At 37.1% G+C, this 16,844-nt stretch overlaps 1 protein-coding gene across 16 annotated transcripts in view; it reads left to right on the forward strand.

The window, feature by feature from the left end:
* Nucleotides 1-1,281: 1,281 nt before the first annotated feature.
* Nucleotides 1,282-16,844, forward strand: part of ptprk (protein tyrosine phosphatase receptor type K) — a 222,837-nt gene continuing 207,274 nt past the window's right edge. For 2 of the 16 annotated variants that reach the window (XM_073817107.1, XM_073817113.1), the window contains exons 1-2: nt 1,285-1,562; nt 3,038-3,061. In XM_073817107.1, coding sequence (XP_073673208.1) covers nt 1,490-1,562; nt 3,038-3,061 — 97 coding nt within the window. In that variant the 5' untranslated portion in view covers nt 1,285-1,489. Of the gene's footprint in view, nt 1,563-3,037; nt 3,062-16,844 lie in introns of all 16 variants that reach the window. The other 14 variants (XM_073817109.1, XM_073817117.1, XM_073817116.1 and 11 more) reach the window with 11 other exon arrangements.

The raw sequence follows: 16,844 nt of genomic DNA on the forward strand, positions 1-16,844 counted from the left end.
TCTTTAGCACATACAATACAGATTGTTTCAAAGCTGCTTCATAATAATGAACAGGAAAATAATAGAGCAAATGATGCAAAGTTTATTAAATGTGACCCTTGACCACAAAACCAGTCATGAGGGGCAGTTTTTTGCTGAATCTGCTGAATAAATAGGCATTCCGTTGATGTACTGTATAGTTTGTTAGATTAGGCTGAAATACAACTGTTTGTAAATCTGGAATCTGAAGATGCAAAAAAAAAAAAAAAAAAAATCAAAATGTTGAGAAAATCGCCTTTAAAGTTGTCCAAATGAAGTTCTTATCAATGCAAATTACTAATCAGAAATCTTTGATAGCCTATATTTAAGTAGGAAATTTACTAAATATCTTAATGGAACATGATATTTACTTAATTCCCATAATGATTTTTGGCATAAAAGTAAAATCGATAATGTTGACCCATAAAATATATTATTGGCTATTGCTACTTATGACTGAGACAAATTGTCCTGTACAGCAGCTCTTAAAACACAATAGTGTTGATATTTAGCTCAATTATTGATTCATTTCAATAACTGTGTGAAGTAAAACAGTTACGAAACAAGTTCATTTCAGCATTAAGTTCAATAACTGTAAAATTAATCAGTTATGAATAAATTTGATTCAGCTAAGACAAGTGTGTCTTCAATAAGCTTCATGTTTTGTTCACTTAAAGTCAGGTTTATTTTAGATTTTTTTTTAAAAACATTTTGAATATCTTTTTGTTTGAGTCAACCAATGGCGTGAGTTTGGGGCGGGACTTTCTGTTTGTTTGACCAATGGAAGATGAAGGAGTGTTTGGGAAACAATTCATTTAACTTGTTAGAAAAACAAAAATAGACACAACCTAAATTACAAAACTAATTTAAAATGGAGTCTACATTTGTACTGTACGTTTTTGATAACGTCTGTCCAGCCTTAATCACTTAAAGCACCCGCCTCCTTACTAAAACCCCGCCCAATAGGTGTCATCTAACAGTGTCACTCAAAATGACTGACAGCCATAAAAGCTTTCCGATTGGCTAGAAGTTCAGTCTTTTGTTTTGCTGTGTAAAGATCGTAGCGCAGGTGAGATTTCTCACATACCTTTTCCAGGCAGGAAGTAGTACGATTTTATGCGTGGTTTTAAACAAAAGGTCTTTCAGCACCTTAAATGATTCGAGTTGAATTAACTGCCGAAAGCTGTGGAGAAGCAGAAGACTGTAGTAAGCGCGGAGTGTTTCTCCGCTGATAAAGCTGTTTGTGTGTGTGTGTGTGTGTGTTGTGTGTGTGTGTCCTCCGTCAGTAGGGGGCGCTTGTCCACCCGTGAAGCGCGCGGGTGACGTCACGCACTCTCTCTCGCCGCTCGCAGCGCAACAGAGTATCGGAGCGAGCGCTAGACACGGAGAGAGAGCATGGGGCGCGCGGATCGGCTGGAATAAGAAACATTTCCCAACACTTTCAAAAACTTTCTCAACTCGGCCGACAGATATGGATACCATCATTTTGGTCATTTTACTCCTGCATACGGCGTTTGGAAGCGCAGGAGCCCAGTACACACCCGGTAAGTGCCCAAGGTTCACCTTTAACGATCCCCGGAGCGGAACGAGCAAAAGTTTATGCGGTTGTTGCTGTGAATGCGTGCGCACCTTTATGTGTGGCACGAGCGTACGTTTACACCTCACAAGTTCATTTATGTGTCCAGGTGGCTCTTTTGGCAGCAAATGAGTGAGGTGTGCTGATGATTTGGGCTGGTTTTGTATTAGAGAATTGGGACACGCAGGTATCAGCTGCGGAGTGAAAGTACTCCACCGAACCCCATTAACCCTCCGGAATTTCTGTCGGGATTGGAAGCCGATTCTAATGGGAAATTCTGTCTTTCCAACAACACAAAAAATAGATTTTATTCTTAAGGACTCGACGAATGGTTCCGTAGACATCACAGGGAATTCAGCGAAAATCCGCAAGGATTTAAAACTCTTAAACCTCGCAGCTTAACAGCATTTTAAGTCTGGGTAAAAGTAAAGAGCTGTTAAAAGCATTTAAGAATTGAAAATCCTATAAGACTTTGTTTCTGTACTAGAACGCTATGCTTCTATTCGCATCCTTTAGGATTTGCTTCACATTATAATATGAATTCCCAGAGGATCTCCGTGCGTATCATAACTAGGAAAAATAGAGAAAACCTGAAGAACTTTTTAAAATGCAGGATTATAACTGTAATTTAATCGATTCTGTTCAGTTCTGAAAGATGTTTCTTTCAGGAGTTTGTTGCAGAGTGTTCTTAACAATAATAATAATAATAATTGTAAATATTCTAGGAGAGAGCAATTTTAGCTGGGGCACAAATGTGACCACAAGGCATCACAATGTAAGGAAGCACATCAAATAATTTTTTGCATGTTTTTAGTTTTTTTTTTACTGCACAAAAAAGCTGTTGCAATGCTTTCAAATGAAACAGCATGAGTTTGGTGTTTCCAAATGTGTCACAAAATTTTTGTGAGTTGACTCAAAGTATCTGATATCAAGTTGCAACATGTGAATCACTTTATAATTCTCACCACATTATTATTAATGTCATTATTGGGTTAGTGACTTTGTAAACAAAGAAAATGAAGAATGCAGGTCAGGTCAGGTGAAGATGAAGCCAAACTGTTGACATTTTTATAAAGCTTAGTTTTGTGTTTTCAGACACGTCTAACCTGTCTAATCTTGTGATTTGGGGTGACGCTCACATCTGTCTGACTGTAGCCGTATCACATCTCGTCTGCAGGGGTTGGTTGGTTGGTGGTGGGGGGGGGGATACAGCTGTCTATGTAATTGCTGATTAATTAATCAGTGAGTCTAACCCTCGGATTAATTCTATTAGAGTAATCAAAAACAACGGATGACAAATGGCAAATTACGGGAGGCTGAGATTGATTAGTGACTGCTGTAATTATGCCAGCGTGTTATGGAAATGAAGAGGGGGATCAGCGCTCGCTGTGAATGAGCGAGATAATCCCTGATATGGCTCTCTTTCTCTTTCTCTGGACGCAGCTCAAATGGGACATGCGGAGAAAGGTGAGTCGTAAATCCATGCCGCTATCACCATCATCATCATTGCCATCATCATCATCATAAACATCTGTCCAGGGCATCTGTGTCTGAGTAATTGACCCAATGACCTCGTCCTGATGTGCCGCTCTGTCACCCTTCAAGTCCACATGAGCTGCGGGTTTGCGTGACTGTGAGCCGCCGTGATGCACACAAACACATCGACGTATAATTCAGCTGTGTTTACCCCCCAAATGCACACTAACAGGAAAGCCATCACTTCCCAGAATCCCCTCGCAATCAGCTTTCAAAGCAAAAGCTGAAAGGAGCCGTGTTTGTAATATGCCACTTCTTGATTCTTTTACTCGGGTACATTCAGAGTAAATTTCATTGCAGGCTGTCATAGAAACATGATTACAGAGAAGGACAAACGAAAGTTAGCTTTTGCATTTCTTCGGAGGGGCTGGCGTGCTGACTTTGAAATGGTTTTAAAAGAAAGCCTTGTGAACGGCACTCAGACACAATAGCAAATTCTGCACATTTCTTACCCGACTGCTGCAGACTCTGATTACAGCGGCGCACATTGGTGTGCATGCATGTGCGTGTGTGTGTGCGGATTTACGCTTTTACAGCCGAGGGAAAACAAGGTCTTCCGTGTGACTTTAACAAGGCATTTGTGCGTGGAGCTGTGAACGGCTAGCTCATGATTTGAATATAATGCTTTGCCTTTCGGGTTGCTGTTTTGGCCAATACCATGCCATGTGTCATTGGTGTGGACGTAATGATAGAGACAGGAAAGTGATGTTTAGTAAGTCTGAGGAGGAGTGGAAGAATTTACGTGTGTTTTTTGACCCCGAGAGCTGTGATTCAGTGTAACGGTTGTCTAATCATCCCAGCGGGAATAAGTCTGATGCTCCTGGAAAACAGCACTTGACTGGCTTTTTTCCTCATGTATTAGTCAACAATTGATTTTATCTATTGGTCAATCTGATTGGACTGTGAAAAGTCACTATATAGAGAAGTCAACATAGAGGTGGAGCTAGCTGTCACATTTTGATGAAAGCATGCATAAGCAAGCATTTAAAATGCATGGAACGATTGCAATGTGTACCAGTGAATCCTACACCTAGTAAGAGCAGGAACATGATTTAAAAGGAGGGTTCACCCAAGAATGAAAATACTGTCATCGTTTACCTGTATGAGTTTCTTTCTTCTGCTGAACACAAAAGATGGAATGTTGAAGAATGCTTGTGACTTACATTGACTGGTAAAAATACTATGGAATCAGTGGCTGTTTGGTCACCTACATTCTTTAAAATATCTTCTTTTGTGTTCAGGAGAATAAAGAATCTCATAGAGGTTTAAAACAAGGGTGAGTACATGATGACAGGATTTTCATTTCTGGGTGAACTGTCCCTTTAAGAAAGTAAAAAGTGTTCATTTGTAGTCTCACATTAACTTTAAATGCAACATCCAGTGGCATTTGCAATAAAATTGGTTAAAATTAATTTCCCATGTGCACCAACTGAAAGTGGCTACAATTTGTTAGATATCATGCACAAGACCAGAGAGAGACATGAAAGAAAGAAGTTTTTTCATGTGCTCACGTGCCGCCCGGCAGCGTTTCCCATCTGCAGAGCAGTATGTGCTTGTGTTGCTGACAGGTCACAGAGGGCCTTATGTCTGTGTTAAATCACAGCTCCGGCCGCGGACGCAAGTTGCTTATCACAGCAGCTGCGAGAGAGCGCCGTGCGTATTTTGCAGACTCGCTACAAAATCTATTTACAGCGGACAGATATTGTCTTCGGACAGCGTTTTTTCTCCTAGTTGAAGTTTCTCAGATTATGCACGAAAAATCAATACCTGACAAGTACGTCAGGCGCTTTAGTGTTTCATCTGATGCAGCTGTATGGATTTTTAATCCAGTCCTGCATAACGTCACATAGTCCTTTCTCCTCACGCTGAGGTTTTGTCAGCATGAGAGTTGATGCTCAGTCAATGTGAATGTGAATGAAGTTATTCTCATTAGAAACTGAGCTGAGCTGTCAGTGGAAGGGTTTGAAAATATTGATTCCTCAATTTTAATCTATTCTCATTTTAATGAGCTGATATCAATTCTTAAATGCCAAGAACTGATTTATGTTGTTTTCATTGGGATGTGTGAACAAAACTTCACAAAACATTGTTGCGCCACCCGTAGTTGCAAAAAGCTTTGTTACTTTTTTTGAATTCTGCCAATTGTATTGCAAAATACAAGCAATAAATGTGGCTTTGGTGCTTTTTGATGTGTTGTAAGTCCAAGCACATGTGAACCGATCATCTCTTCCTCTTTACTACTAGTTATTGCATGAAATAAACATTAATGAACATCAGAATATGTTAATATGTAACAAAATACTGAAATGAATCATGTCTCAAACAAGTTTTTATGACATCCACTGTTTAAATGGAAGTAGAAATGCCACTGAAAGTGAATATAGTGTGTTTAATTATATAATCGCATTGATATTTTAAGAACTGCTCTTTGTGCAAGTTAAAGGAGAAGTTCAATTACAGAACAAAAATTTACAGACAATGTACTCACCCCATTATCATCCAAGCTGTTTATGGCTTTCTTTCTTCAGTCGTAAATAAAATATGTTTCCGTTTCCCTCCATATAATGGATTCTATGGCGCCCCTGAGTTTGAACTTCCAAAATGGCATTTAAATGCAGCTTAAAAGGGCTCTAATTGATCCCAGCCATGAAAGAATGGTCTTATCTAGCGAAACGATTGGTTATTTTCTAAAAAAAATATTTACAATTTCTCTACTCTTTAAACGCAAATGCTCGTCTCTGTAAAACCGCAATGTCGGACGATTTTGAAGTTGGAGGAGAAAATGAGATGGGTTAAAAAGTATATAAATTGTAAGTTTTAACCAATCGTTTCACTAGATAAGACTCTTCTACCTTGGCTGGGATCATTTATAGCTCTTTGAAGCTGCATTAAAACTGCATTTTGGAAGTTCAAACTTAGGGGCACCATAGAAATCCACTATATGGAGAGAAATGTTTTCCTCCAAAAACATAATTTCTTGATGATTGAAGAAAGAAAGACATGAACTTCTTGGATGACAAGGAGGTGAGTACGTCATCTGGAATCATACATTTGTGTTCTGGAAGTGAACTACTCCTTTATATGTTGGTTTACAAATCACTTTAATATTTATGTAGCAGCCAATAGTTTGTTTTTTCCTTTAAAAATGTTTTGCCTATATGTGACCCTGGACCACAAAACCAGTCATAAGGTTAAATTTTACAAAACTGAGATATATACATCAAATGAAAGCTCAATAAAGAAGCTTTCTATTGGTATATGGTTTGTTAGGCTAGGACAATATTTGGCCGAGATACATCTATTTGAAAATCTGTAATCTGAGGGTGCAAAAAAATCAAAATACTGGGAAAATCACCTAAATTAAGTTCTTAACAATGCATATTACTAATCAAAAATTACATTTTGATATATTTACAGTAGGAATTTTACAAAAAATCTTCGTAGACATGATCTTTACTTAATTTGCTAATGATTTTTGACATAAAAGAAAAATCAATAATTTTGACCCATACAATGTATTTTTGGCTATTGCTACAAATATACCCCAGCGACTTAAGACTGGTTTTGTGGTCCAGGGTCACATATATGATATCCAAATTAATCAATATCAAATTGAATGAAGATTGAAATTACATCAATTCCCAAGTTTGTGAATTGAATTGTAAACCCTAGTCAGTGGTCCACGCGTTGAGTAACTTTCCTCACTAGTGTCCTTAAGGTCATTTCACATTGACATTCCTCAGTGCTACAGCCGTTACTCCCTCAAGCGTTGTAATGCAATACTCAAAGTTCGACCCCGCTCGTTTTTCAAAGTGCATTGGCCAATTTGAACAATGTAGTACAATGTGAAAAAGACATGGAAGAGAGATTGAACACGCATTGAGCGTATCTGGATACTACATGCTATATCACACAACATCATACAAACATTATACTCATTAGAGATTATAATAAATAGTAAAATTGCCCTTCAGTGACTCTTTCGGCAACTCTTTTCTTGTTAAAGTCAAAAAGCTGTGTTTTTGTAGAAGTGTGTTGAAGCTCAAATCAAATGAAAGAAGAGGATAAACACTGATGAATGCCGTTCTTTTGAGTCTGTACATCGTAATTTATATATTTTTGTGAGGGTCATGGGCTCAAGGTGCTGTGAACGACCCTCAGAGAAGCACATGCATTTCCAGAGAGAGAGAGATTGAAATTGGGAGAAGAAAAGAAGTGGCGGGCGCGCGAGACGTGAAGAGGAGGTTGTTTGTGCAGCTCTTTGTGGATTATAGCAGTAATGGGCAGCAGTGGCTGTAAGCTCCTTTAGAGAGCTGACCGGCCCGTCCTGAGAGCCCCTATCTCCGCGGGATGGACAGCCAAAGAAGGGAAAGTCGGATTGAGGATTTGGTCATTAGATTGTTTTTGTTTTATTTTGTTTCTGCTCTGTCCCCGAGCTTTAAAGAGCGCCGTGTTGTGATTTGTGACCGTCCTGATATCCATAAAGATTATGATGATGGTGGTGATTATCAAATTAAGCCCGCAGTGCTGATTGTGAGCTCTCTTTGAAGGAAAACATCCTTTCTCTCTCTCGCTCTTAGCGCTACGCCAAAGGCTGTGTGCCGGCATCATGTCGTTACCCACAGGAGGAGCGTGTTGCTCTCAGGTTGCTCTTTCTGAGCTCAGGAGACTTAATGAGCTTTTCCGATGGCTCCTTATCAAATATCAGTCCCAGGCGTTTTATGCAAGTTCCTTAGGAGAAATAAAATGAGATTTTAAAACTAAATTTTCATGAGTCTTAAGGTCATAGCACACTGCGTCCGAAATTCTCGTCCGAAATTTCCACACATTAAAAAATAAATACGTCTATCATGAAAACATTTGAGTTGTGTTAGATTTTCAGTGTTTTCACATCGGCAGCAAGCATTTTACGAAAAAAACAGAAAAAAAAAGCATACGAAAATTTCGGACTCAGTGTGCAATGACCTTTATTGTGATTTTTGACTTTGATAAGAAGTCTGAGCACAGCTTGAGACATTAGCTGAATTGAAAATACACCTCATATATCGCAAAAAAGTTTTTAAAGCTCACATGAGGTGGTTTTTCAAGAAATCGAAAAAAAGGAATATTTCGCAAAACAGTAATGGAAACTCTTTTTTTTTTTTTGCATTTACAGGTCACATTCAATTAAATATAGCCAAAATCCCACAAAAATCTGTTGTCCGTTGAGGAAAAAATTAAGTTTCAGACGCATAACATCAGTGGATGGAAACGCCATCATTTCATAATACTTTTTAATCGAAATGTATAAAGTAGCGCCAATGTTTTGCGCAAATCTGTAATGGAAACGCAGCTACTAGCTGTTTGCATCACCATGTTTTTAGGCACATTTTTGAAGTATTGCATCAGAAACGAGTGATGGAAATGCCACATTTAATAAAAATCCCTTTTTAAAAGTTTTTACGCTTGCTTGAGGTGGTTAAAAAAGGGTTAATGTGAATAATGGGAGATGGAAACACACACTGAATAAATTCCTTCGTGCGCATCAAAAAGTGCTATGGAATGGCAAAATCTGACTAACCAGCGGTCCGATCTTGTTCCGCAGCATCTGAAATGTTGTTATGGTCATTCTGAAATCCACAAACGTAAAATGTATAATTGCCTCCAGGAATTGTCTTACACGATTGCGTTCCCAAACAGCTGGCATCCACCTCTGAAAGCAACTATTGCATTTATTGTGTTCTATCTGCTCGCTCTGAGGTGCAAGAAATGTATTAAATATGAAAATTATTATATTCAGTGGCTTCTCCTACTTTATTAGTAGTATATAGTGCTAGTTTATCAGGAAGTGACGATTTTGTTCTCTTTGACTTGTTGGATGGAAACAGAGCTTACTTGCAAATGTTTTATGCAATATTCCAGTTTTGCGCCAAAGTTAAATTCAAAACTTTGAATGGAAACCCAGCTACTCACACCTTAGAAACACTTAGAGTCTTTCTGAGAAAATGTTTGATATTACTGGAATCTCTTGTTCAGGAGAAACATTTGAAGCAGGAGGTTCATTATCAAGCAAAAAATTTGCAATTGAGATTTTTAACTCTAAAGGAGCCATTAGTATTTGAGCTTTGTTCAGGAGAAACATCTTAGAAGCAGGTGACTTAAGAAAATGTCTCATTACCTTCTAGGAGAAGCAACTGATCTCAATCAATGAACAATAAAGAGCTCTTATTCATGATTTTCTCTTTATGTTGGTAAAACTGAGCGCAGTCTGAAACACTGTGGACACTTGTATTGCTGAAGGAGTCAGGAGAAGATTTGAGTCTTTTGTTGGGGAGAAAAGATTTGGAAAGCAGGAGACTTCTCATTGAAGCAATTATGATATTAAGGAGATTTCTTTTGTGGGTTTTTTTTCATGTTGGTTAATCTGAGCAGTGTGAGATTTAAAATCGAGAACATGTGAGTCTTTTGTTTAGTAGAAACATCTGAGAAGCATTTAATCTCCATGTCATCTCATTTGCGTTTTTTCTCTCCTGGGCAGTTCTCACAGCGCTTCCTCTTGGCTCATCCTTCAGTTGTGTTTAATGCTGCTGAAATCACTCCGCTGCTTTAATTTTACACAAAATGGTTGTCATGTCCTCTGACTCCAAGGCTTCAGGATGGTAGATACGCGCGCTCCACACGGCTCTTAATTGTGATCGGCAGCTCCCTGCAATTTTTTTTTACCTGGTGTCCATGTGAGCTCATGCTGAGACAGGAGAACGGCTGACAGATGTGAGATGAGAGCGAGCCGGTGTGAATGAGAGTGGAAATGAGAACGAGAGAGAGGCCGTATGCCTCACCATGATTCATCTGACTGGAGTCAGGTTGTCTTATATCTGTGTCAACACCGTGACGTTTTGGAGATATCAAGTTTGAACACGTCTAGGTGTGTGTGTGTGTGTGTGTGAGACTCACAGTGATTTACCTGTCTTTCATTCTCGGCTCCTTTGAGATGCGCGCATGTGAAATCCTCTCTAGCATCCTATCAGACTTCAGCTGGAATTAAGGTGTCGTGTGTCTGCACATCATGGCTCAAACTGGCCTACTTTTGATGTCTGACTTTCACTTGTAAAAGCTAATATAGCATTTGTAATGACACTATATTGAAAAAAACGACAGAAGCAGGATTTTTTCTCAGTGGCTCAGGAGAAAAATCCTTCTGGTGTACTATTGCGGTACTCTTTCATCACTGTAACCTAGCTGGAATAATCATAGTATTACTTGTTATTAATTCAAAATAACATTTTAGAGGTATTTTAGTCATTTATTTTTGGTTTATATGTATGCATTCGAGTGACATTTCTGACCCTTGTGTTGTGGTTTGATGTTTATCTTAATTCCAAACTATATAAAAAAGGAAAAATATGTTTGCATATTTATTTAGTGGATACTTTTCTTTCTCAAATATGACCTTGTAACCACAAAACCAGCCATAAGTGTAATTTTTTTTACATTTCCATTGATGTATGGTTTGTTAGGATAGGAAATATTTGGCTGTGATACAACTATTTGAAAATCTGGAATCTTAAAATATTGAGAAAATCGCCTCTAAAGTGGTCCAAATGAAGTTCTTAGCAATGCATATTACTAATCAAAACATTTATTAGAGAAGTTTTGATATATTTACGGTAGGAAATTTACAAAATGTCTTCATGGAACATGATCTTTACTTAATATCATAATGATTTTTGTCATAAAAGAAAAATGTATAATTTTGACTCATACAGTGTATTTTTGGCTATTTCTGCAAATATATCTGTGCTACTTCAGACCGGTTTAAATATTAATAAAAAATATTACATTTCAATTATGCCAAATAGGTTTTACATTCTGTTAAAGAGAATATTTTCTTTATTTTGTTATCAGGATAGTTATATATTCTCCAAAAACTAAAAATAAAAAATAAAACAAATGAATAAAAAAAATAACATTCTTATCTCAGAACAGCTAAATATAACTTAGTGTACGTATGAGTAATTACAAGCTTGTGAATGTAATAATGTTAGGCTAACCTGCTTGAGACCAGGAAGCAGATATGAGTGTCTTTTAAATGTATGAGTGAGGATTTTGGGCCGGTTTAATTGCTGTAAACTGAAGTGCCAAGCGTTTTCCTTTAGGCAAACAAACAGAAAAGCAGTGCATCTGTTCCTAAGTGTTTTCAGCCTACTTTACTGCATAAGGTCAAATGTTTTAGGGAACAGCTGTGATCGCCTGAGGGAGAGAAAGCAGGAAGAGTCAGCACAGGTGGCACCTCATGGGGCGGGATTCGGTGCTGTCAATCAAACTCATGTGCATTCATCTATGCTTCTGTAGGGACAAGTGAGCTCAGAGAGATGCTGCTCTAATGTCACAAAATATTCAAACAAAACAATGGAGAAGATTAAATAAATAAATATGACACATGCACCGGCAGTTAAAAGTTCTGAATAATTAAGATTTGCTCAACAAGGCTGCATTTATTTGTGACCCTGGACCACAAAACCAGTCATAAGGGTACATTTTTGGAAATTGAGATTTATACATCATCTGAAAGCTGAATTTCCATTTATGTATGGTTTGTTAAGACAATATTTTGCCGAGATATAACTATTTGAAAATCTGGAATCTGAGGGTGCAAAAAAATCTAAATATTGAGAAAATCACCTTTAAAATTGTTCAAATGAAGTTCGTAGCAATGCATATTACTACAGAGATTAAGTTTTGATATGTTTACAGTCAGAAATTTACAAAATATCTTCATGGAACATGATCTTTACTTAATATCCTAATGATTTTTGGCATACAAGAAAAATTTATCATTTTGATGAATGTGTTGTTGGCTATTGTTACAAATATACCTGTGCTACTTAAGACTGGTTTTGTGGTCCAGGGTCACATTTGATCATAAATACAGTAAATTATTAAATAAGTAATATTGTGAAGTTAAAATACTTATTGAAATAACTGTTCTATTTGAATATGTTTAATGTTATTCATTCCTGGGATGGTTTAGGTTTATTATACATTTTGAAACAACCATACTGCTTGTTATTTTTGTGGAAAATAAAACTAGTAATATTTTAAGAATTAATTGTTTTATTCTGCAAGGATGCAGTAAATTGTTTAAAAGTGACAGTGAAGTCATTTATATTGTTAAGAAAGATTATATTTCAAATAAATGCTGTTCTTATGAACTTTCTATTAATCAAAGATTCCGTTTTTGTCAAAAATATTCGGCTGCATAACTGATTTCAACCATTTCAGAATTGGCCACCATTCAATTCATGAGTTGGAATTTGCATTGAATTGACTCCGCCCCACAGGAAGTTGAATTTGAATTGGAGTTGGAATGACAGGAAGTGGAATTAAATTCATGGCAATTCAAAGACATTCCACACAGTCATACAACAGAAAAAATGTGTTGAATCTCACATACAATTATGTTAATTTTGTAATTTAATAGCATAATTTCATTACACATAACTAGTCACTCCTCAACCCTGCATACATTTTGTTCCAACATATAGATAATGATCAAATTCTTGAAATAAATTACTCCCTCAATGTTTGATTAGTTTTGTTCAAAATGTTATTTTCATTTCAAAGTAATCAAATAACACAATGTAATCTGTACAAGTAGTTCAAACTAATATCATTTATAGAATATGTAATGAAATCATATCTGACATATACTGTAAAGCTTCATTGTTAAACACTTCACTTATGTATATGAATTTCTTTGAATTTGTATTGAATTGCAATTCTGCTTCCTTTAATTCAAATTCGAATTGTAATTCTAGATCCTGTTTTTCAAGAATTGAATTGGAATTTAGGAGTCATTCTCAATTCAATTCTGAATTGTGCACAAGTCTGATTTCAACATTGATAATCAGAAAAGTTTATTGAGCAGAAAATCAGGGTGATTTCTGAATGATCATGTGACACTAAAGACTGGCGTAATGATGATGATAAATTCATCTTTGATCACAGGAATCAATTAGATTTTAACACGTATTCACCTAGAAACAGCTATTTTAAGTTATAATATTATTTCATTGTTTTTACTGCACTTTTGATCAAATAAATGCAGCCTTGGTGAGCACAAGAGACTTCTTTCACAAACATTAAACATTTGAATAATTGCAAACCTCTGACCTCCATATGATGCTAGAAAAGAACTTCATCTGTTGCAGATCCACTAGCAGACGATTACATATTTACTTGGTGATATTTTTCATTTTACGTGTCAGTGATCAGCCCATAAGACTTTCCTCCCCTACAGCAGGAACATGGACTGTATAGATGATTTTCTCATTATGCTGGTGTTAATTGATGCTAATAAGAGGGATGCGAGAGCCCTTCATCTCACCGCGTTTGTCTTGCCTGCTGTTAATCACGTCACTGTCCCGGGGCCTCAGGAGACGGCGTGTCTGCGCTGAACCCCTCCCGCACCCTCCAGACCCCTTCCTCACACCTTCACACTGGAATTTACAGCCCACGCTGAACAAAAGACACAAGGCTTTATCTCAGACCCTCGTTCATCCCCCACTCCAGGCCTCCAACGGTGCAGCCTGTGTTTAGTGTTGACGTGAATTACAGTCGAGGTCAAAGCACAAAGGAAAATGCCTTTACATGAACTTCACCATTTCAGTTCACAACGTTAGTCCTTGCTGCATTCCTAAGCACTAAAGTTGAGCTCGAGTTGAGCTGATCATTTTTATCTGCCGGAAAAAATCAGGGATGTGCAATTAATCAAAATTCAGTTTTGATTTCTGCTTAAAAAAATTATGAAATGCAGGAACAAGATAAAATGATTATTACGTCCCATTACCGTCTCTGTCCTTATTTTTAATAAAACGTAAAAATACAAATAGAAAAATCACTCACTGCTCTTGAATGAAGGACTTTTGTAGTTTTAATAAGAAACAAAGCATGTTTAACTATTACAGTGAAGACGCTGTTTTATTGTACATTCAAATAATTACATGCAATTTCTGTATTTTTTTTAAAGCATTTTTTTAAATCTTTTTTCTGTTGTATTGCTATCTTTAAACCAAAATAATCATGATTATGACTTTTGCCAAAATTGAGGATCCCTACCACAGACTCTTTTGATGGTTCTGTAAGGACAAACCACACTGATAAAAACAGTATGTTAGTTGTGTTGCACATGAATAATAGTCAGTAAATCTGATGAGTGTGTTTCTTTTCAAACTGAAAACAGGTCACAGTTGAAAAGAAGAGCACAATTGATCTGACATGCTTTATTCGACTCCTGTAGTGTGTGTGTGTGTGAGTAAGTATGTGCTTGTCCGCTGAAGTTTGTGTTACGCTCAGATGTGCTTACGCGGTTTGTTTGCATGTGATTCACGAAGTCCGTCTCTCATTGTGATACGCTTTTGCTGATGGCCAAATTCAACAGGGAAAACTGAAAGAATTGTCGTGAGAGCAGCCGTCAACATGTTCCTGTAAACTCTGAGTCTCGCTGTGAGTGTGTGTGTGTGTGTGTGTGTGTGTGTGTTCCCAGGGTCCCACTCTCTCTTTCTGTCGGGCCACATGTGGTTTAGGTTAACCACAGCTCATTGTGTGTGAACTAACATTAATGGGGTCATTTGGGCACACCGGACGCTCACAGGAATTTAGCTACAAAATGAGCGCTTTCTACTGTGTGACAAAAACGCAGGACAAATCGAGAGAATAGAGAGATGAAAACACCCAGAGGAGCGTTCAGTTGCTCAGAAGTTCATCATGGTCAAGTCTCATCTTTCTCAGATTGTTCTCCAGTGTTTGCACTGTTATGAGAAATACAAACAGACACAAGTAGAATCGCTGTTATACAGATCAGATCATCTTTTGCTGTGAATGTTTGAGTGCATGATTTCAGATTTTTGTCTTAGTTCACTTCCGTTGGATTAGTTGGATTAGTTCGCTTCCGGAACATTTCTTCAGTCGTAAAGAAATAGTTTTTCGAGAAAAGATTTCAATGGTGCCCCAGGGTTTGAACTTTTTAAATGCAGCTTCAAAGGGCTCTAAACGATCCCAGCCGAGGAAAACAATGACTGATCTTTTCACTAGATCACTAGATAAGACCCTTTGTCTTATCTAGTGAACAGATCAGTCATTTTTTTTAACATAAATTAATATTTATATACTATTTAAACACAAATGCCCGTCTTGTCTAGCTCTGCGATGTGCATGTGTCCGGTTTAAGACAGTTAGGGTATGTCAAAAACTCCCATCTCATTTTCTCCTCCAACCTCAAAATCGTCCTACATTGCTGTTTTACCTTTTTTTTTTTTTTTTAACTATCACTAGAGCCTTACTTTTTCAAAAGGGACCAATATGTACTTTTAAAGTACTAATCTGTACCTTTAAGCTACTAATATGTATCATTTAGGAGTAAATAACCACCCCAGAGGCACCTGGTACCTCGTTTCTGAGTCTGTATGAGCATTTTAGTTGGTTTTCAAACTCTGTTATAGGCCTAATTAATCTCTGCTCTCTCTGGACATTCATCATTTGCATCCTTGATTGCCTTTAAACATTAGTGAACGTGTGTTGAGGACTTCTCAATGCTTCTCTTTCAGTAATTGCTATTTGCTCGTACAGTAGTTACACTCTTAAAAATAAAGGTACAAGAGATGCCATAGAGGAACCATTTTTGGTTCCACAAAGAACCATTCAGTCAAAGGTTCTTTAAAGAACTATCTCTTTCTTACCTTTTTATAATCTGAAGAACCTTATTTCGCACAAAGAACCTTTTGTGAAACAGAAAGGTTCTTCAGATGTTAAAGTTCTTTATAGAACCATTTAGACAAAAAAGGTTCTTCTATGGCATTGTGAAGCAATTTTATTTTTAAGAGTGCATGTGAAGAAATTCATATGTAAGGACAAATGAGATGTTTTATAGTGGCATTTAAGCAGAAGCCTTTAGATCGAAAGGTTATGAATGTAATGTCTTCAAACACTTAATTGCATGCTATTTGCTGCTAAATGAAATTCATATTAAATGCAAATAGTTGAGTGCACTTAAGCAGGACTTCAGTAGATCTTTATAACTTCATAATGACTTCTGCAGTCTTTGAAATAAGGTTAAAGTGTTACCGCTGTCAACACATCCAAGTTATTGTACTTCAAAGCAACGCTAAGGATTATTAAAGCTATCATTTAAAAGTGAAACTTTTAATTTGACAGTATTACAAGGTGTACTTTTTAAAAGTTACTAAAGTGTGTTAAGAAACAGTCTTGAAAGTTCACTCTTAAATGGCTTTTTATTTCATTAATACTACATGCAAGTACAGTTTCTAAAAGTGTGCTTTTAGGATTTGAAGTACACTACAAATGGACATTCAATTAAGCACACTTGGGGATGTATGTTAAATACAGATGTGTGTTTAGACAGCTTTCTCCAGCTCTGCCGTTTTCCTATGTTAAATGCAAAAACAGCCCTGTTCAGTGCCCACGGAAAGAGTGTCTGTGTGAAAGAGATGAAATGAGGGAAAACCAAGTGTGTTAAAGTCTGTGTTTACTTCTGAATGAAGATTGATGAAGGTAATTACATGCTAGAGTTCATTCTCCAAGAAATAAACCCAGAGATCCGCAGCATCTCACGCACGTTTGGCATGGCTGTTCTACATGATTCAAATGCAGAGATTGCAATTAAAAACAAGGAAGGTTAACTTTAATGCAAGAACACAAACACGACTATGATGAATAG

This window comes from Garra rufa, chromosome 13 (genome assembly GCF_049309525.1).
Source record: "Garra rufa chromosome 13, GarRuf1.0, whole genome shotgun sequence".
Lineage (NCBI taxonomy): Eukaryota > Metazoa > Chordata > Actinopteri > Cypriniformes > Cyprinidae > Garra > Garra rufa.